Raw genomic sequence first — 22792 nt, 5'->3', positions numbered from 1 at the left:
AACAAATGCTCCACGGTATGACCGCGGTCATCAGAGACAGTCCCACCCCATAGAGGGTTGTGGGCATTGAAATCGCCCAGCAACAAGAAAGGTGGCGGCAATTGGGTTATCACTGCAGTCAGGACAGGCAGCGCGACATCACCATCCGGTGGAAGGTAAAGACTGCAGACGGTAATAGCCCGCGGCGTCCACACCCTAACAGCGACAGCCTCTAAAGCTGTTTGTAGAGGGACAGACTCGCTGTGAAGAGAGTTAAGAACATAGAGGCAGACGCCACCAGACACCCTTTCATAAGCTGCTCGGTTCCTATAATAACCCCGATAGCCACGGAGGGCGGGGGTTCGCATTGCTGGAAACCAAGTTTCCTGCAGAGCAATGCAAAGGAAAGGATGAAGGCTGATAAGTTGGCGGAGCTCAGCTAGATGGTGGAAGAAACCGCTGCAGTTCCACTGGAGGATGGTATTGGCCATGGATGGGAAAGGCGTGAAGGGACTGGGGAAGCAGATTACGCCACTGGGGCCCCTGCTGCTACTGAGTCACCACCTGTACAACAGCCATCCATTGCGTCCGAGGGACTGGCGAGATCCAGGTCCTCTGCGGACGCCAGAATCTCCACCTCATCTTCGGACGCAGAGTGAGAAGGTTGCGGTAGGACAGGTGCCACCGCAATGTCAGTATGCTTGGGAGCCTTTTTCTTGGTCTGCTTTGCGCGCTGTGCCTTAGGTGGTTCTGGCTGGGAGGGCAGCACCGGGTCAGTCTCAGGGACTGAAGACGACCGTGACCCCCTACGACCAGCAACTGGTGGTTGTTTCAGATACTTGCGGGTGTCGGCTGTGCCGCTGGTCGGAACTTGTGAATGGAGGTCCCCAAGGGACCCCTTCCATGCGAGAGTAGCCGAAGATGTCTTACGCTTCTCCGGCTGGGAAGGGGGAACTGATGTCCCCGATGGTTGGGGGGGTGTTGCTCCTGAAGTAGATGGAGCAGGAGCAACAGTGAGTTTAGTGCCCCCCACCATCAAGGGGGCAGGTGTGGGACTTCGACTCTGAGAGCTGACTGGAGCGGATGGAACTGTAGCAGGAGTGACAGTTGCGACATAAGAAGCCGTCATGCGCACTGAATGAAGCCGATCATATTTCCGCTTCGCCTCAGTGTACGTCAGGCGGTTGAAAGTCTTGATTTCCATGATCTTCAGCTCCTTCTGCAGAATCGGCCAGTCTGGCGAGCAAGGCGGATGGTGCGCACCACAGTTCACACAGATTGGAGATGGGGCACAGGGATGATCAGGATGGGTTGGTCGACTGCAATCGCGACAGACGAGGTCGGAAGCACAGCGTGAAGACATATGGCCGAACTTCCAACACTTTAAGTACCGCATCGGGGGAGGGATATATGGCTTGACATCACAACGGTACACCATCACCTTGACCTTCTCAGGTAACGTGTCACCCTCAAAGGCCAAGATGAAGGCACCGGTGGCAACTTGACGATCCCTCGGACCCCGGTGGACGCGCCGGACGAAATGGACACCTCGGCAATTCAAGTTGGCGCGCAGCTCGTCATCGGACTGTAAAAGGAGATCCCTGTGGAAGATAATGCCCTGGACCATACTCAGACTTTTATTGGGCGTGATAGTGACGGAGACATCCCCCAGCTTAGTACAAGCGAGCAAGACCCGCAACTGGGCGGAGGATGTCGTTTTTATCAACACCGATCCGGACCGCATCTTGGACAAGCCCTCCACCTCCCCAAACCTGTCCTCTAAATGCTCTACAAAGAACTGAGGCTTCACGGATATAAAAGATTCCCCATCAGCTCTGGTACAGACAAGATATCTGGGCGAATACGTCTCACTTTCATTCAATGCCTTTCGTTCCTCCCATGGTGTGGCGAGGGAGGGGAACGATTTGGGGTCATAAACGTTACCTTTAAAATGGGCCCCGCGAACACTTAGAGACTGCTGGTGGCTGGCCACCAGCAAGAGAAGATGTGCCACGCTTCATTGCGTGTCATCCACCCTGATGCCACCTACTCCGACCAAGGGCCCTCCCCACGGGCACCACCCAGCCGCAGCAATAGCCACCTGGCAGGACGGCCATTGCTTGGAGTCCCGATGCCCCAGGGAGATGGGCATCTACTCCTTGGCATATGTGGGGAGTTAACGGTGCAGGCATCAATAGAACGATCCCTGTGTTGTCAGGGGGCTACAACCAAGAGGGTACATGGCGGCCCCACCACAACGGACTGGCTACCGTGCTGGATCTTAGGTGCAAAAATGTCCAAGGTCGTCGTCGCAGTTAAAAGCAACACTGCAGAGTGTAGCGTGGTAATCGCACCCAGGGACATATCCTCGCCCAAGAGATGGAAAACGAGCGGGACACCATTGCAACGACGAAAAAGCCGGCTAAAGGTCTCAATGCACGACGGATACAGTGCACCATGTAAGGCGCCCTTCACCAATTGGCTCGCTCTTCAGAATAATGTAGAAAGATGGAGGTCAAACCCGAGAGGGGACCATCATATAAGGCCGAAACATTTGAGACTCCTTTTAGTCGCCTCTTACGACAGGCAGGAATACCGCGGGCCTATCCTAACCCCCGAACCCGCAGGGGGGGCCCAGCTGTGAAACAATGATTTATAAACAAATGAAGAATACAATGCTACTATAAATGACTCAACTGTTTTCAAAGTTCTGTATTTTCCAAAGTGTTATATGTACAAATATGACATGCATGAACTGAACTGTAAACTCATCTAGTTTGCATTGTGCCCACCAGCTGGTATTATGAGTGCAGTGCCTTGACAAAATGGTGACTAAGCAGGAAAAGAGGTTTTGTGTGTTGGAACATCTGAGATAGTTATCTGTTACAATAGTGCAGTGTGCTTTCAGGAGGAATTATGAAAAAGAATCACCACGTAAACAGTATACTGATGTCAACATTTTGGGACACTGGTTATCTCCAAACAGAAAAAAACTAGACAACCAAGTAGTGACCTGATAGTCAAGGGAATCATGGACGGGGCAGTAATCAGTTACTATTGGCTGCCTTTTACAGGTACACACATTTATTTTTAAAACAGTAAATAAAAAATACCACACATTATTAATGAAGGAATAAAAAAAATGTGTAAATAATAGGGTTTTCAGTGCGTTACAATTTAGCAAATCACCATAAAATACAGATAATGTTTTTTTTATTAAAACAAAAAGAAAAGAAAAAAAGAAGAAGAAGAAGAAGACAAGCCACTGTAATCAGACTGAATGCCTTACATGCCTGGAACGGCAATTATATAAAAAATTTAGAAACCTGCTTTAAAACAGCAAATACAAGCAAAGGTTAATTAAAAGAAACAAGCAACTGCCCACCAAATGGGTGAAATAAGATGATGGTAACCTTGGAAAACAGCCCTTACACTGCTAGATTTATTCCAGAAGGCGACTGGAACTATTAACTAGACATACATAACCTTTAATGTAGGTGTTACAAGGTAAGGTAATAAATAATACAATAATAAAACAAGGACCAGTTACAGGTGGTGCTCCAGGAATCGACCTCTGAGAAGGTCTGGCAACAAACACTTTCACGAGTGATGAGATAGGCAGCCAAGAGTTGCATTCACTTCACAAGGTGGTAACTCAGACTAGTGGAAGTCTAAAGAATGACAAATGATAATCTTGCTGAAGCTACCAGATGTACAATAAACCAAATACAAGAATGGAACAACTTGCCAAAGCCAGAACCGGCAGACTGCACTACACCCCCAGAATACTGTGCTTAGAGTGCCTGGAACAAGAAAGGAATCAGTATCACCACAGTAGAAGAATCACAAATGGCCTACAATCAAGAACGCTGTCAAAACTACAGGCCTTACCGGACAGCAGTGGCAAGGCGAGGAAACGTACACTGCCATTACACACACTAACCCCCAGGGCAGGTAACTGGGGAATCAGCAGCCACCAGGCAGGAAAAATACCGCTGGTTGAATTTAACAAAGTGTAACAAGCTGAACGCAGTAAACAGTAATAAAAAGTCGAGGAAAGCTAATCAGATCTGCTTTCCCCCAGCACTCCACTCACTGCTCTTCGGCTCGGCGACACTACGAGCAGCAACACGAACATGAGTCACTGGAGAATCGCGGGATATCACAATGGTGGAGGTTTCTCTACTTGAATTGAAATGCACTCATCTTAAAGCCTGCAGGATCTGGTTTACGAGCAGTCGATGGCGGCGAATCCGCAGCGGGGGAACCCCGGCCTCCACCAGGAGACCATCCACGGGGCTCGTACAAAAAGTGCCAGTTGCAAGCCGAACCCCACAGTGGTGTATGGGGTCTAACAACTTCAACACTGAGGGTGATGCAGACCCATAGGCCAGGCTCCCATAATCAAGCCTGGACTGCACAAGGGCTCTGTATAATCGCAACAGCGTGCAGCGATCCGCACCCCAAGATGCGTGGCTCAGGCAGCGGACGGCGTTGAGGTGCCGCCAGCACTTTTGCTTCAGCTGAGTAATATAAGGAACCCATGTGAGCCGGGCATCAAAGACGAGTCCTAAGAAGCGGCAAGTGTCCACTACGTCAAGCAGGTGGCCGTCGAGGTAAAGTTCAGGATGAGGGTGGACCGTCTGACGCCTGCAGAAGTGCATAACTCGAGTCTTGGCTGCAGAGAACTGAAAACCACGAGTCAGAGCCCATGATGGTGCCTTGCGAACAGCTACTTGCAGCCTACGTTCGGCAACTCCCGTAGTCGTGGAGCTAAATGAGATGCAGAAGTCGTCGGCATACAAAGAAGGAGACACCGACGACCCCACGGCTGCAGCCAGACCATTAATGGCCACTAGAAAAAGGGAGACGCTCAACACCGAGCCCTGCGGGACCCCATTTTCCTGTATATAAGATGAACTAGAGGCGGCACCCACTTGCACCCGGAAAGAGCGGCGCAATAAAAAGGTTTGAAGAAAAGCCGAGAGCTGACCACGAAGACCCCACTCATGCAACGTAGCAAGGATGTGATGCCTCCATGTGGCGTCATACGCCTTCCGCAGATCAAAAAAGACAGCAACGAGATGCTGACGTCGGGCAAAGGCCGTACGGATAGCAGATTCCAGCCGCACCAAATTGTCCACTGCAGACTGCCTCCGACGGAAGCCACCCTGGGATGGAGCGAGGAGACCGCGCGACTCAAGGACCCAACACAAACGCCGCCCCACCATACGTTTGAGCAATTTGCACAGAACGTTGGTGAGGGTAATGGGACAATAGCTGTCCACCGCCAGCGAATCCGCACCGGGCTTCAAGATGGGGACAATAAGACCCTCTCGCAATTGCAACGGGAACACGCCCTCACTCCAAATGCGGTTAAAGATGGTGAGGATGTGTCTCTGGCAGTCCCTGGAGAGATGCTTCAGCATCTGTGCATGGATGCAGTCTGGTCCTGGTGCCGAATCAGGGCAGTCGGCGAGGGCAGCGAGGAATTCCCTCTCGCTGAAAGGAGCATTGTATTTTTCAGAACGACGCGTGTGGAATGATAACGGCGTCTGCTCGGCTCGCTCCTTTAGACAGCGAAAGGCGGGAGGATAAGGTGCAGTCGCAGAGCTCTGAGCAAAGTGCGCAGCAAGGTGTTCAGCAATGGCGGCAGCGTCCGTGCAGACAGCACCGTCCAAGGAGATCCCAGGGACACCCATAGGGGTCTGGTATCCATAAATCCGCCGGATCCGGGACCACACGAGCGAGGGGGAGACACGGGAGCCCAAGGATGAGACATACCTCTCCCAGACTCCTGCTTACGCCGTGCAATAAGGCGACGGGCCAAGGCACGGAGCCTCTTAAAGGCGATGAGGGTCTCCAGAGACGGGTGCCGCCTATGACGCTGGAGAGCCCGCCTACAATCGCGAATAGCTTCAGCAATCTCCAGCGACCACCAGGGGACAGCCTTCCTCCGAGGGAGTCCAGAAGAGCGGTGGATGGCAGCCTCGGCCACCGAAATGATTGACGTGGTTAAGACACGGACCACCTCGTCAATGTCACTCTGTGGGGGAGACTCAATGGTTGCAGCAGAAGTAAAAGCCGGCCAGTCAGCCCTGTGGAGAGCCCAGCGGGGCAGGCGCCCAGAAGAATGACACTGGGGAAGTGACAAATAGATGGGAAAATGGTCACTACCACACAGGTCAGGATGCACTCTCCAGTGGAGGCATGGGACAAATCCGGGGCTGCAAAGAGAGAGATCGATGGCCGAGAATGAGCCGTGGGCCACACTGAAATGCGTGGGAGCACCGGTGTTCAAGAGGCTAAGGTCGAGCTGAGCCAACAAATGCTCCACGGTATGACCGCGGTCATCAGAGACAGTCCCACCCCATAGAGGGTTGTGGGCATTGAAATCGCCCAGCAACAAGAAAGGTGGCGGCAATTGGGTTATCACTGCAGTCAGGACAGGCAGCGCGACATCACCATCCGGTGGAAGGTAAAGACTGCAGACGGTAATAGCCCGCGGCGTCCACACCCTAACAGCGACAGCCTCTAAAGCTGTTTGTAGAGGGACAGACTCGCTGTGAAGAGAGTTAAGAACATAGAGGCAGACGCCACCAGACACCCTTTCATAAGCTGCTCGGTTCCTATAATAACCCCGATAGCCACGGAGGGCGGGGGTTCGCATTGCTGGAAACCAAGTTTCCTGCAGAGCAATGCAAAGGAAAGGATGAAGGCTGATAAGTTGGCGGAGCTCAGCTAGATGGTGGAAGAAACCGCTGCAGTTCCACTGGAGGATGGTGTAAAGGATGAGCCAGACAATAGGAGATTTTACTTTATTATATGAGCCTCCAACCAGTAACTTCATTTTTCCATTGCGGCCAAGCCACGGCCGGCAGCGTTAGCTGCCTGTAAATTCTTTCGTCCCACGATCTAGTAACAGGAAGTCAGCACCGAGAAAGGGCACCTTGTTCACGCGCCTCTCTCGTGTGCTGACGAGGTAACGCCGTCCCAGGCGTCGCTTAGCAGGCAACGCTCTGGAAAGTTCCATGCCGCCCGCACGGTTTGCTCGGTCCTGACCAATCAGGGTGGAGGAAGCCGCGTGGTGCGTCGAACATACCCGGCCGCCCGTCGCCGGGCCCGCTCTCTTGTATTCTTGCTCACCCGCGAGTCGGATGCGCGCCCTGTAGCATTGATCATCTCCCGCTTCTCCCGGTGCTGCGGCACTGTGGACTTAGTTTTGGCAGACAACCACTTTCGGTAGCTTCGCGAACAATGTTCGCCAAATTGCAAGCTCTGGCTCACCCTCACCTCCCTAGGCCTATGTAGCCCCTTTCATCATGCTTTAGCCAATAAATGGCCTTTCTCTAAAAATTACACTATTATTCCATAACGCCCACCGCCTGCCCATACCCGCCATCCTGTACAATTGGTGTCAGAAGTTTGGATCCGTTCCCGTAGTGACTTTGTCGCTACACTAAATTTCTCCCGGCGAGACGCCGTGAACTTCGCGCATGGAATGCGCCAACCGGTTGCCACGTTTGCTCCACGTGGGCCGTGGCTGCTCCACTAAACACGCACAGGGCGCGTGCTGCAGCGAGGCAGCCCACGCTAGTCAGCCACGTGAGCCGCACGCCGCCGCGCTGCCCTCTGCCCGCTGCCTGAGTTCGAGGGGCCTGCGCTGCGCTGCGCGACCTGCCGGGCCGCCGTCATCCGCCACGCCGCCCACCGCCGCCTGCCGCTGTCACCGACGCGCCAGGGGCTGCCGCCATCGCCGACCGGCCGAGCCAGCGCCGTCCGCCGCCAATACATTTGCCGCCGCCCGAGGGTCCGGACGCCGCCGCCGCCGCAGCCACTGCACCACGCCGTCGCCGCCACCAATGCGTCGCACCGCCTCCATCGCCATGTAAGTCGCCGCGATGCTTACAACTATATCTTCGACGATCTTCCGCCGCTGGATTGAGAATCTTTGTGGCCGTCCTTTTTTTGTAACAATCATTACTTTTTTCTGGTCACTAGCGTCCCATAAAATTGTAAACATGCCGATAGGGACACGAGCGACGGAACGGGATACCCCCGTAGATGCATCTGTCTCGCAAGACCCGCTCGAGGCCATACATGCACAAATGCGCCAGTTATTCGCACAAAATCAGAAGCTACTTGAGCAAAACCGCGTCTTGAAACAGACGCTGGAAGCTAGTGCGCGAACTTCCATACCTGTGGCTAGCTCCACCCCTGTAACAAATGCTCAAACAGAGGCAACTAACACTAATTCTGTCTCTAATACAAACGCCACAATTTCTGCTAACATGGCGACTGTAAGCAATTTTCCTGCGGCTGATTTCATTCCCACCTTTTCTGGGAAGTCCCACGAAAATGTAGCTATGTTCTTACAAAATATTCGTGATGTGGGTCGCACGTGTGCCTGGCCGGATGATCTATTGGTCAATGTAGCCAGACTCAAGTTGACAGGGGAAGCCCGAATGTTCATAGAAACAGTGGACGATTTGCGTGACACGCACGAATTTGAAGTATTGGCCCGCGGATTGACTACGCGTTATTCCGATACCAGAGGTACCGCATATTACAGAGATCAATTATCAACCCTTAGGCAGAAGCCTAATGAGGATTTTGATGCCTTTGCAGATCGCATACGAGCAGTGTCTTGTCGTACCTACAAGCTAGGTGAAAATGCCAGTGAAAACAGAATATTGCGCTCAGAAGCCGAAGCGCGTGCAATTGATGCATTTGTTCGCGGTATTGACCCCCGCATCGGAGGAGAAGTCAAAGCTGCCTCCCCCACTTCTCTGTTTGAAGCTGTTCGTTTGGCAATGTTACGCGAAGAGGTATTGCGTTTTTGCGCTGCCGCCCCGCACCCAACGAACCCAGTACCGGTCCCAGCAAAAGAAGTATTTTGTCAGCGTTGTGGGAAGCCCAACCATACGGCAATGCGCTGTCGCGCGCCGTATTGCACTATTTGCCAGACAGTAGGTCATGCTAATAATGTTTGCTCCACAAAGTCACCATTTTCAAATCAGATGCGCGGCCACCGCCGCAACGCGGGGTCGAATCAGGGAAACGCTTGGGGGGCAGGTTCCGCCACCCACCCGCGCCCCCGACAAAAATAATACACCCGGTTAGGACCGAAAAATGTAAAGAGGTGGAACACGTTAGTCTATTTGGCGTACTCGGGAACAAATCAGTTAGAATTTTAGTTGATACTGGTGCTCAAGTTAGTGTATTGTTTGTGGAGAAAAATGATCGAAGGGTGTTACAGCCACCCCGGTACCATATCAGTGGCCTTGGAGAGGAAGTAATTGTCCCCGCAGGTTCGTGTGTAGTGAACCTGCAAATCGACGAGGGTAAATACAGTCAGATGATGGAGGTAGTAAGGCTAAAGAAGGGTGAATTTGACATCATACTAGGGAATGACTTCCTGCACCGTTATCAGGGGATAGTGGATTATCGAACGCGAACTGTGCAGTTCGGCGAAGCAATTCACCGATTTGGCAGTGCGCACCCCCGTCAGACGCGAGGGAGCTGCGAAAGGCGCCGTTCACAGTCTCCTATAAAACCGCAGATGTGGGCGATAAAAACCACTGACCCTGTGAGGATAAAAGGCGGAAGTGGAAAGATTCTCTGGATAGATGTCAAAAATCAAGAACAGCCTAATACAGACATTCTGGTTGACCCGCTCACCCAGAATGATGTTTTAGATCGTCAGTCAGTACATATAAAGAGAAGTATCTGCCGACCGGAAAGGAGACAGCAGGGTTTTGCGATACCAGTAAGTATAGATAATTTTGGTGTAGAAGATGTTGTGATACCGAAGGGTACTATTGTTGCCAGTGGTCAGGAAATTTTTGAGGAAATAAGAGGAGCTGAGAAGCAGCGAAATAAAGATAAGAAAGGAAGGAAAGGAAAGAAATGTTCAGTTAGAGAAGTGCGATATGTCGCGTCGACGATAAGGAGTCAGTTAGCAGAGAAGTTAGGTCATTTAAACAGTGAGGAGAAAAGGATGTCGCAGCCCGTATTAGAGGAATTTTCGTGGTTGTTTGAAGAGAGGCAGTTTCTACCGGCTACGGATTTGGTTCAGCACGAAATTCCGACCGGAGAAACCGGGCCTATCGCGCCATTAGTTCCACCCAAAAAAGCAAGAAAGAAGGTAATACAACCGCCTAGACAGCAACGTAGATATGCTCTAAGGTCAAACCCCTATGATTTGCGTTCCTGAAAGTAGGTCTGGAATGGTATGTAAACAGTTGGCAAAGTCCTGCATGCAGCAAGAGAATTAATTGACGGAAAACACCGTAGTTACTATACATTTAATTAAATTGTGCATGTTAGTTATAAGTAGACATAAGAATTGGCAACTGTTGGTAACTGGTAATAGAATTTATGACGTCACATGTTAATGGAAGTGACTGAAGTTATGTTATCATTTTGTCTTGTCATTTAACGTCTCCAGTCATGTTATCGTAGCGGTCGAGAATTAAAACCACAAACATTCTTTAATCATGGAATTAAGGGGAAAGTTGTTCTTGTCAAAAGAACACGTAGAGAAAGAATCAGTTAATCTTGTATATTTCAAAGGGATTCACATTTCACTTGTTAATTTAGTGAATAGTGCACGAACACAGGTATTAAAGCTTTACCATAAAAACATGATACTAATACGCCTTCGTAACTGCCAGTAGATCAGTGACTACATGCAGCCGTCTACCTGTACTTTGAAAGACGCCCTATTACCTGTATGTTTTGCTAAATGATCACACAACGATAATAACAAGAATAAATACGTCCAAGTTAAACAACAAATAGGCTACTCTAAAGTAAAAGGAGTCTTCCTGAAGTGCTATTTTATTGTTTTCATGATGCGATGTTGAACAGATAACGAGGTAAGTTTTTTGGTACCACGTATTTCTGTATATTAAATGCCACGGAAGGAGTGCGTAAATACCTCCACTGTGGTCTACAGCCGTTCACATGCGCCGAGTCCCGCCCCTCCCTGTCAGCTGGCGACGCGGCCCCCTCCCCTCTCCATCCACCGGCCTGCCGAGAGAGCGGCCATTGCAGTTCCCCCTTCCCCACCCACCGCCTCTGTCCTTGGTGCGTGCAGCATCTGCACCTCTCCCCTCGCCCCACCTCACCCCCATACCTACGCCCTGCAGGCCACGTGCCTCAGCCACGCTACACATTCGTACATTCGTACGTTGCAGTTTAAACAGCAAACCTAAAGGGATAGTTATAGAAATAAAATCACCAGCTTAATATTGCCCTACAGATTTTATTAGTCTTATCTAAAGACGGGAATCTATGTGTATTGTCTATTTGAATTTTCAGTATGGAACAAAAATCGTAAGAGAGAACTTTTTCCTGGTACGCATTGTGGAAACTATCAGGATTAGAAAACATTGGAATTTCAGATCGATCTCCGGCTATGTTGTATTACCACCACGGTTAATAAACGGATCTATATGGCGTCAAGAAAGCCGGCACTTGCCGCTATATCTGTCCTGTAAACGACCGCTGAGTGGGGAACGCGTTAGCCAAGGAGTTGGGTTTGGAATGCCATTGCAAAATATAGTTTATATAGAAGTCTAACACCTGCCATTTACCTAAATTTTGAAGAACAGAGTGTTTAAGTAAAATAGTTGTAACCCGATAGTTTTGTGACCTCTAACGATTGAAGTTATCAGAGTCCCTTAGAAAAGAACATCCTCCATTCATAACTGTCGTGAACAACATAAGATAACTCTGGAAGGAAATTTTGTGACTGTACCGAGAGACAAACTCCATGCGTAGTAAGAGGACGGACCCAGCGTGAACGCCAGTTCTGCCGCCCAGCCAGTGAAACCGGACGCAGCCGTACTGTCAGCTGTGCTGTCAGCAACTTTACAATCTCACGAGCGCGACGCGTGTCGCACCTTAGCACCTCAAGCTGCACTGAATCTTAACACAGAAATTCTTAACCATTATATAACGAACCCTTTGAATAACTTTGCGCACATTTTCAATAGTAAGGAACATACTTTGCTCCCTACACACTCTTTATATGACAGATGAACTCTAATTTTATTAAAAACCAAAACACCGACAGGTAAGTCATATCGACGTCTTCGAGATGCAACTAGCTTCGTCGAGCCGCCAATATTGATTATATGGAAGCAGGTAAGTGAGAGAATGAACAAAAGGAACAACCAATACACACCGGAACGATTGGTTGGGTGACTGATGATCGTCAATATTTGCAAATACAAATCAACACAGGAAACGGTTTATCACACGTTTAATAATTATTGGTCTGTCCATTGAAGGAGACATAAAATCATTTTTCATCAGAATCTTGTTACAGGAAGTATTAACGTGACATTACACTATTCCACAGCATTACACATAACATTGCCATGACTTAACGACAGTTTTCTTCTAGGTAAAAGTACCAAAGACTATTAGTTGGTATGAAGACACAAACGAGAGCATAAAGGAATACCAAGGGATGCTTACATTCATTTTGCTACGAAATGTAACTGGAGAGTAAGGAAGTTTTGTTTGAAGGAAATAATATTTTAAACTTTTGCTTTTGTTACGGCTTTGCCACCGCTTATATCACTATGACGAGTTGCCAATTACTTATGTCAAATTGCTTGTGCCTAATTGATTACGTCCAATTACTTATGTCTAATTACTTATGTCTAATTGATTACGTCCAATTACTTATGTCTAATTACTTGTGTCCTATTACTTAAGTCCATGTATTATCTTATTATTGTTCATTTTGACTGTTTTATTACTACCTATTTAGAGAATTTTGCTAAAGTTTTGCCAGCACCAGTAATTTAGTATTTGTATCAGCCTAGTGTTTCCATGTGTCGCTGTGTTACTATACTGATGAGGATAATAATTTTGTAGGATTTCAAGCATGCTAGAGTAAGTCCCCGAGTACTGCCAATTATTTGTTTAATAATAATGAGGTCTTAGGTGATAAATTGTTTTGGAAGAGTAGTTTAGGATGTAACCATGCTTTATTTTGATTTGTATTTGAATGTTTATCTGGAGGGACATACCACATGCCTACCCCCGTGATAGATAACGTAAACAGAGTGAATCACACCCACAGAACGAGCAAGCTTTGGCCATATATCTAGTCTATTGGATGAACAAGAAAACCACACCCGCAAGGGCACGTACCTTACGTGACGCGGCTGGCACCCGCGCGGTCCCTTAGCTGTCTGTGTCGTTCCTTCACTTTTCCGTTTCGCGGCATAGTCCGTTCTACCCACTTTGATCTGTCAACTTTCAACAGACACAAAACTATTCGGCCCAGACTTTGGTCTTCCATCTCGAAGAAGAGTTCACGAGAACAGTGTTCCGTGCTCTCTGACGACAGCTGATCAGGCAACATCAGACGCTAACCGCGTCTAGCCCGCAGCTAAACGCCAGTAAGCGGAAATCTCTGTTCAAAACCTTGAGCCTTCTTTGTTTTCCCGTTGTATTTTCCGAAGGAATACCGACTATTGAAGAAGTAGCATTTAACTGTATGACGTGTCCCAGGACACTGCGAGATAACCAATGATAGACGGAGTTTTAAGTAACCAGCTGGGCCCGAGGAGGCCAGTACTACGGAGTTATAGAGACGGCGAGTTTAGTCGCAAGATGTTGAGAGGATAAAGACGGCGAATTTGGTCGCAAAGTAAAGTTAGTCGCAAGATGTTGAGAGAATAAAGACGGTGAATTTTGTCGCGCAGTAAAGTTTTGTTTTAAGTAAGAGACGTCGAGTTTGAGGAAGAAGTAAGTAGCAGCTATCTTGCAGTCGCAGCATTGTCATATACACAGTTAAGTAGGCGATAACGTCGTGTCAACGATGCGCCGTGCGCTAAACCTTCATAAAGGAAAAGTCCTTCAGAAATTACGCTCAAATTATATTGTAATCCAATTCCTTATACTCTCTGTGTCCACTATGGACATCGTCGTGTTTTGCTTCTCTCCTCTCGTTGACAACAGCGTTGACATCCAACGACACAATCTACGCCCCACCTGCACAAAACTGGTGTCACTTTTCTTCGTCACTCTCGCTTAATGGCGTGCAGCAAATATATTGAGTGACGAGAAAATTCTTCTCAAAATGTGAATGTTATTACACGTAGAGGGTCAGCCCAAAGAGGCACTTAACTTTCTTTGTTTAGTGATATGGAATATGCAGTAAATTTAATATGATATTTATGTACTTCGCTTTTATATTTTCATGTTTTTATAACAATTATGTTTGGGCTAAAATGGATTTCATAGGAACTTGGTTACGAACCAACTTACTAATGCATAATGTAATTTTAAACAGAACCCACTGTAACAGCTCATCTAGCTTTATGTCACGCGTAATCCCACTTCTATTTAGTTGCATTTGACAGTCGTAGACCCCTCAGCTGCCGCGTGCAGCCCCGACGCCGCGCTGGCCTTGGAAATTATCTGCCGCGCGCCTTTCTGACTTAGCGCGAGATTCGGCCTTGCAGTCAGCTGCCACTTTGACGTAGCCTCCGCGCAGATCTTTAGCAGACGGTTCCTGTTGGAACACCATTAATAACCTTTCATGCCACTACGGCTTACTTAGTATTAACACCCTTTAATTATGTTTTTTATACCTGAAAGCTCATTCATGATTCCCTTGTCAGCTAACGTTCCAGTTTTGTCTAAAAAATCAAATAATCACATCCTAACGTCAATTGATGACTTGCTAGATCATGAAAAAGGACAAATTTCTTACCCTCGCCTGTTGGCACACTTAAATAAATGGTAAACAGCCACGAACTAAACTCAACAATAAAGAGAAAACAAGAACCTATCAGGCATGTGCCCTCCCTTAGTTTTAAGAGTGCAATTCTAATATTGGAGAAACTAGTGTAGTGTAGTGAAGTGTTCCCTTAATGATAACTCCCTTTTCAACTGTGTTTTGAAACGTGTGAATCTCCCCTCATACCCCCCTACCCTGCGCTGAGTTCCAGTACACGGACCTGGCCACGGCCACGCCCCCTTCCTGCCGGCAGCCTGCGCGCTGCCCGCTGAGGACAACACACCACACCGCCTCGCGCCAGGCGCCCCCGCCGTGACTCATCAGTGGTGATGTGTTTAAATTTTCAACTTATTCTACCAAAAGCAAAAAAAAAAAAAGACATTTTTACCTCAACTTAACAACAAGAACACTTGACATGTTTATCTAATTCACACTGCTAGGTTTTGTTCTAATTTTGTTTTGATGTTTTATGATGTTTTGATATTCTATGATGATTTGATGTCTTATGATGATTCTTGCATGCACACAATATTGTTGATCTAAGTCCCCTTGCGACCCTTAGGAGGTCTTTAGAGTCTCTATACCCTCCCATAGATTAAGACCCCTGCCGTCTTCCGTGAGAGCCAACGTTCACTTTCTTTTGCACGATAAATTTAAATTTGTTTACATTCAAATAATAATTGCACTGAGCGAATTCACATACGTTCTCCGCTCCCACGGAAGGGGGAGGAATGTAAAGGATGAGCCAGACAATAGGAGATTTTACTTTATTATATGAGCCTCCAACCAGTAACTTCATTTTTCCATTGCGGCCAAGCCACGGCCGGCAGCGTTAGCTGCCTGTAAATTCTTTCGTCCCACGATCTAGTAACAGGAAGTCAGCACCGAGAAAGGGCACCTTGTTCACGCGCCTCTCTCGTGTGCTGACGAGGTAACGCCGTCCCAGGCGTCGCTTAGCAGGCAACGCTCTGGAAAGTTCCATGCCGCCCGCACGGTTTGCTCGGTCCTGACCAATCAGGGTGGAGGAAGCCGCGTGGTGCGTCGAACATACCCGGCCGCCCGTCGCCGGGCCCGCTCTCTTGTATTCTTGCTCACCCGCGAGTCGGATGCGCGCCCTGTAGCATTGATCATCTCCCGCTTCTCCCGGTGCTGCGGCACTGTGGACTTAGTTTTGGCAGACAACCACTTTCGGTAGCTTCGCGAACAATGTTCGCCAAATTGCAAGCTCTGGCTCACCCTCACCTCCCTAGGCCTATGTAGCCCCTTTCATCATGCTTTAGCCAATAAATGGCCTTTCTCTAAAAATTACACTATTATTCCATAACGCCCACCGCCTGCCCATACCCGCCATCCTGTACAATGGTATTGGCCATGGATGGGAAAGGCGTGAAGGGACTGGGGAAGCAGATTACGCCACTGGGGCCCCTGCTGCTACTGAGTCACCACCTGTACAACAGCCATCCATTGCGTCCGAGGGACTGGCGAGATCCAGGTCCTCTGCGGACGCCAGAATCTCCACCTCATCTTCGGACGCAGAGTGAGAAGGTTGCGGTAGGACAGGTGCCACCGCAATGTCAGTATGCTTGGGAGCCTTTTTCTTGGTCTGCTTTGCGCGCTGTGCCTTAGGTGGTTCTGGCTGGGAGGGCAGCACCGGGTCAGTCTCAGGGACTGAAGACGACCATGACCCCCTACGACCAGCAACTGGTGGTTGTTTCAGATACTTGCGGGTGTCGGCTGTGCCGCTGGTCGGAACTTGTGAATGGAGGTCCCCAAGGGACCCCTTCCATGCGAGAGTAGCCGAAGATGTCTTACGCTTCTCCGGCTGGGAAGGGGGAACTGATGTCCCCGATGGTTGGGGGGGTGTTGCTCCTGAAGTAGATGGAGCAGGAGCAACAGTGAGTTTAGTGCCCCCCACCATCAAGGGGGCAGGTGTGGGACTTCGACTCTGAGAGCTGACTGGAGCGGATGGAACTGTAGCAGGAGTGACAGTTGCGACATAAGAAGCCGTCATGCGCACTGAATGAAGCCGATCATATTTCCGCTTCGCCTCAGTGTACGTCAGGCGGTTGAAAGTCTTGATTTCCATGATCTTCAGCTCCTTCTGCAGAATCGGCCAGTCTGGCGAGCAAGGCGGATGGTGCGCACCACAGTTCACACAGATTGGAGATGGGGCACAGGGATGATCAGGATGGGTTGGTCGACTGCAATCGCGACAGACGAGGTCGGAAGCACAGCGTGAAGACATATGGCCGAACTTCCAACACTTTAAGTACCGCATCGGGGGAGGGATATATGGCTTGACATCACAACGGTACACCATCACCTTGACCTTCTCAGGTAACGTGTCACCCTCAAAGGCCAAGATGAAGGCACCGGTGGCAACTTGACGATCCCTCGGACCCCGGTGGACGCGCCGGACGAAATGGACACCTCGGCAATTCAAGTTGGCGCGCAGCTCGTCATCGGACTGTAAAAGGAGATCCCTGTGGAAGATAATGCCCTGGACCATACTCAGACTTTTATTGGGCGTGATAGTGACGGAGACATCCCCCAGCTTAGTACAAGCGAGCAAGACCCGCAACTGGGCGGAGGATGTCGTTTTTATCAACACCGATCCGGACCGCATCTTGGACAAGCCCTCCACCTCCCCAAACCTGTCCTCTAAATGCTCTACAAAGAACTGAGGCTTCACGGATATAAAAGATTCCCCATCAGCTCTGGTACAGACAAGATATCTGGGCGAATACGTCTCACTTTCATTCAATGCCTTTCGTTCCTCCCATGGTGTGGCGAGGGAGGGGAACGATTTGGGGTCATAAACGTTACCTTTAAAATGGGCCCCGCGAACACTTAGAGACTGCTGGTGGCTGGCCACCAGCAAGAGAAGATGTGCCACGCTTCATTGCGTGTCATCCACCCTGATGCCACCTACTCCGACCAAGGGCCCTCCCCACGGGCACCACCCAGCCGCAGCAATAGCCACCTGGCAGGACGGCCATTGCTTGGAGTCCCGATGCCCCAGGGAGATGGGCATCTACTCCTTGGCATATGTGGGGAGTTAACGGTGCAGGCATCAGTAGAACGATCCCTGTGTTGTCAGGGGGCTACAACCAAGAGGGTACATGGCGGCCCCACCACAACGGACTGGCTACCGTGCTGGATCTTAGGTGCAAAAATGTCCAAGGTCGTCGTCGCAGTTAAAAGCAACACTGCAGAGTGTAGCGTGGTAATCGCACCCAGGGACATATCCTCGCCCAAGAGATGGAAAACGAGCGGGACACCATTGCAACGACGAAAAAGCCGGCTAAAGGTCTCAATGCACGACGGATACAGTGCACCATGTAAGGCGCCCTTCACCAATTGGCTCGCTCTTCAGAATAATGTAGAAAGATGGAGGTCAAACCCGAGAGGGGACCATCATATAAGGCCGAAACATTTGAGACTCCTTTTAGTCGCCTCTTACGACAGGCAGGAATACCGCGGGCCTATCCTAACCCCCGAACCCGCAGGGGGGGCCCAGCTGTGAAACAATGATTTATAAACAAATGAAGAATACAATGCTACTATAAATGACTCAACTGTTTTCAAAGTTCTGTATTTTCCAAAGTGTTATATGTACAAATATGACATGCATGAACTGAACTGTAAACTCATCTAGTTTGCATTGTGCCCACCAGCTGGTATTATGAGTGCAGTGCCTTGACAAAATGGTGACTAAGCAGGAAAAGAGGTTTTGTGTGTTGGAACATCTGAGATAGTTATCTGTTACAATAGTGCAGTGTGCTTTCAGGAGGAATTATGAAAAAGAATCACCACGTAAACAGTATACTGATGTCAACATTTTGGGACACTGGTTATCTCCAAACAGAAAAAAACTAGACAACCAAGTAGTGACCTGATAGTCAAGGGAATCATGGACGGGGCAGTAATCAGTTACTATTGGCTGCCTTTTACAGGTACACACATTTATTTTTAAAACAGTAAATAAAAAATACCACACATTATTAATGAAGGAATAAAAAAAATGTGTAAATAATAGGGTTTTCAGTGCGTTACAATTTAGCAAATCACCATAAAATACAGATAATGTTTTTTTTATTAAAACAAAAAGAAAAGAAAAAAAGAAGAAGAAGAAGAAGAAGAAGAAGACAAGCCACTGTAATCAGACTGAAGGCCTTACATGCCCGGAACGGCAATTATATAAAAAATTTAGAAACCTGCTTTAAAACAGCAAATACAAGCAAAGGTTAATTAAAAGAAACAAGCAACTTCCCACCAAATGGGTGAAATAAGATGATGGTAACCTTGGAAAACAGCCCTTACACTGCTAGATTTATTCCAGAAGGCGACTGGAACTATTAACTAGACATACATAACCTTTAATGTAGGCTTTACAAGGTAAGGTAATAAATAATACAATAATAAAACAAGGACCAGTTACAGGTGGTGCTCCAGGAATCGACCTCTGAGAAGGTCCGGCAACAAACACTTTCACGAGCGATGAGATAGGCAGCCAAGAGTTGCATTCACTTCGCAAGGTGGTAACTCAGACTAGTGGAAGTCTAAAGAATGACAAATGATAATCTTGCTGAAGCTACCAGATGTACAATAAACCAAATACAAGAATGGAACAACTTGCCAAAGCCAGAACCGGCAGACTGCACTACACCCCCAGAATACTGTGCTTAGAGTGCCTGGAACAAGAAAGGAATCAGTATCACCACAGTAGAAGAATCACAAATGGCCTACAATCAAGAACGCTGTCAAAACTACAGGCCTTACCGGACAGCAGTGGCAAGGCGAGGAAACGTACACTGCCATTACATACACTAACCCCCAGGGCAGGTAACTGGGGCATCAGCAGCCACCAGGCAGGAAAAATACCGCTGGTTGAATTTAACAAAGTGCAACAAGCTGAACGCAGTAAACAGTAATAAAAAGTCGAGGAAAGCTAATCAGATCTGCTTTCACCCAGCACTCCACTCACTGCTCTTCGGCTCGGCGACACTACGAGCAGCAACACGAACCTAAGTCACTGGAGAATCGCAGGATATCACAATGGTGGAGGTTTCTCTACTTGAATTGAAATGCACTCATCTTAAAGCCTGCAGGATCTGGTTTACGATGAGTTCGTGCACCCTCATGACCACAGCCCTTCCATCTGGCAGTCCATGTGCGCCACCAGTGGTCCTGGCATGTTCTCGCCCTGCGTGGACCTGGCTCCTCCCCAGTCCCCCAACCGAACTGCCACACTCACACAACACGGAAAAACAATGACGTCACCCCAAAGATAGGGCAACAGTTACTACATATCGATAACCGCTGCTGCTGCCACTAGTGGACAGGCAACGCTTGCAAAACAAGTGGCGCCAGTCAAGACGAGAAGAAGACAAACAACTGCAACCATGCCAACTAAAGGATACGGTCGGGCCTCCAACAGAAGGTGGAAACCTACAAACAGCACCAATGTGAACAGCATCACGGCTCACAAGTGTGCTAGATACAAATGCGTCGAGGGTGTACGCAGTCCTAAAAAATCAACACCCACACAAGTTACAAAAATTGAATTCTACAGCTAACTGTGTGGAAGATTTTGAGACAGTGGTTACAATTTACAACATGCTGCCTGCAGCTCACATAACAATTAAAACCAGAAGATTATGGTCAACACCTTCAATTGTGCGTCAAAGTGGAGGAAGCGCTTGAGGATGAACATTTAGCATTCAAGCTGATACTCAACAACAAAGCAACCGTCCATTTATCTGGAAAGGTTAATCGCTGCAATGTGAGAGTGTGGATAAAGAAACATCCTTAGGAAATTGTGGTGCAGAAATAAGATTCGCCAAATGTTAATGTTTTCTGTGCAATCTCACAGATGAAGATATATTGGCTGTTTTTCTTCTGTGAGAAGAATGTGACGGGTACCTGATACCTCAATATGTTGTGGTGGTGGTGATGGTGGTGGTTGTTTCTGCGACTGACTGTGACTGCTGATTCTTAGAATTTGAGCATCAATGTCTGTCGCTACCTAAACGACGAATTTTCGCATGGTTGGACTGCGCATAGTGGTGAACATGATGTAGGTCTGTTCCCTTGGCACCCTAGGGTCACTTGACTTAATGCCTTGAAACTTTTTCCTTTTGAAGTACTTTAAAGATACAAATACTAAAACAGCTCAGAGAATGCATCAATGCTACTGTGATGGCCCCTGACTGGATGCTGCTACATAAGGTTTAGAATGAATTTGGCTACTACCTCTTTGACAAGTACTGTCTGAATAGAGATCCACTTGAATATTTGTAGAGTGCATAATGCAAACTTTGTGAGTTCATGATTCTATTCATATTTGTAAATGTAATTGTGACCAACAATCATCATCATCATCACCACCACCACCACCACAAGCAGCAGCACACCACACCCATGAATGTAGGTTAATGATTAGAAATATATTGTTTCCAGCTCCAAAACTTTTTATGGTTTGCAAGAACCAAAATATTACAGTCTGGATACTGCAATTAATTTCTGGATTAAAATTTTGACTATTATCATCCATATTGTATATATTCAGATTGGCTGGCAGTTGCCTCTGGGGATTTCTCTCCCTACTACTTTTAGATCTGTATATATTCATAGGAGGCAGTTTTGATGGTTTCATTAGCTATTGTGCACTGATAAACATAAAGGTAATGTCCAAGATGGAAATATTTGAAGAAAGTAAGAATTGCATCATCAAAAATATAGAAATGACTATGTTTGTGTTGAGGAAAAAAAGAAAGTAAGCCAGGTAAGTATAAAATTACAGAAATCTGATGATCTGATTTTTTTATGGTTTAAGATATTGTTACAATCTATCACAATGCATAATCCAACAGCTCTTAAGTTCTTAATTTGAAGAATATGAAGAGGTCGAATATTTTCTTTGATCTTCAGTCTTGTTATTACTTTCTTAAAAAATAAATAAATAAATAAATAAAGGCACTTGACATGACTTAATTGATCACAGATTCAATTACGCTGCAATTGCTTCCTTTAATGTCCGAGTTCAGTTTTATATAATGAACCATCTGCTTAACTTGAAGCGACTTTGTACTTTGGAGAAAACCAACCTATTTCTGGAGTTTATCAGTGTATTAACTTTACGACATATGGCTGACTGTGTGCGTATATAGCAGTCATCCAGCAACAAGCTCTCATGTCACATACCACATTCTCATATTGCCTGGCCACTGCCAGGGAATGCTGGTACTAGCTAGAGCTGTGCTGTGGTTGAACAGCAAAGCAGAAACATTGCATAAGGTCAGCAGTAAAAAGTGGCCTGTTGCATGCCTCTGTGCTTTGAATGGCAGGTGATACTTCACAAAACTGCTAGTTATTTCTTTTCCCATTCCCACCACAAACAGAATAATGGTAAAATAATTGCCTGTTTGCACCTGTGTGAGCCATAGCCATTCACACCTTACCTTTGCAGTGCATATGCATGATGTAAGGTGGAGCAGCAATAAGTTATCACCGAGTTAAGAGTTGCACTGTTGCCTCATTGCTGTACAAGCACATATTCTCACCACAACTCATCCCTAGTGGTTCTCAATCCCCAATGGCCATTAGTGCAGAAAGACACAGTCTTAATGATCTATGATAATTGTACAAGTTATGTGAATCATCATCTGTTTTTCCCTACCTTTACTATCATACAGCATATGTATATTTATTTTCTCCTTTTAGTAATCTAAACGATGAAATGTGTACGGCAATGAACCAAATGAGCTTCTAATAAACACCAATACATCCAGTAAAAAAGATTAATCAGGAAAACTGAATGGGACACTACTCGCTGTTCTTTTAAGCTTTACAACTTCAGCTGATCTTAATACTCACCAGTTGGATCAACTATTGTCTTCTCAGTTTCCTTAGGCAACTTCTCGATCAGGAACATAAATACACGGCGAACATCTGCTTCGCTTGAGTAAAGGAAGGTTTGATACCCTATCTCACCTGGATAACCAAGGTCCTGAAACAATACACAAACGATAAGAAACATTT

The 22792-nt window shown here is 47.5% G+C and overlaps 1 protein-coding gene across 3 annotated transcripts in view; it reads right to left on the bottom strand.

Moving 5' to 3' along the window:
- Window positions 1-22792, bottom strand: part of LOC124605344 (coiled-coil domain-containing protein 22 homolog) — a 231796-nt gene that overhangs the window by 106299 nt on the left and 102705 nt on the right. For all 3 annotated transcript variants that reach the window (XM_047136955.1, XM_047136957.1, XM_047136956.1), the window contains exon 3: window positions 22628-22760. In XM_047136955.1, coding sequence (XP_046992911.1) covers window positions 22628-22760 — 133 coding nt within the window. The remainder of the gene's footprint in view (window positions 1-22627; window positions 22761-22792) is intronic.

The sequence above is a fragment of the Schistocerca americana genome, chromosome 3, assembly GCF_021461395.2.
Source record: "Schistocerca americana isolate TAMUIC-IGC-003095 chromosome 3, iqSchAmer2.1, whole genome shotgun sequence".
NCBI classification, from domain to species: Eukaryota; Metazoa; Arthropoda; class Insecta; order Orthoptera; family Acrididae; genus Schistocerca; species Schistocerca americana.
Note: the sequence above shows the minus strand (reverse complement) of the source record. Positions and strands in the feature narration are given on the sequence as shown.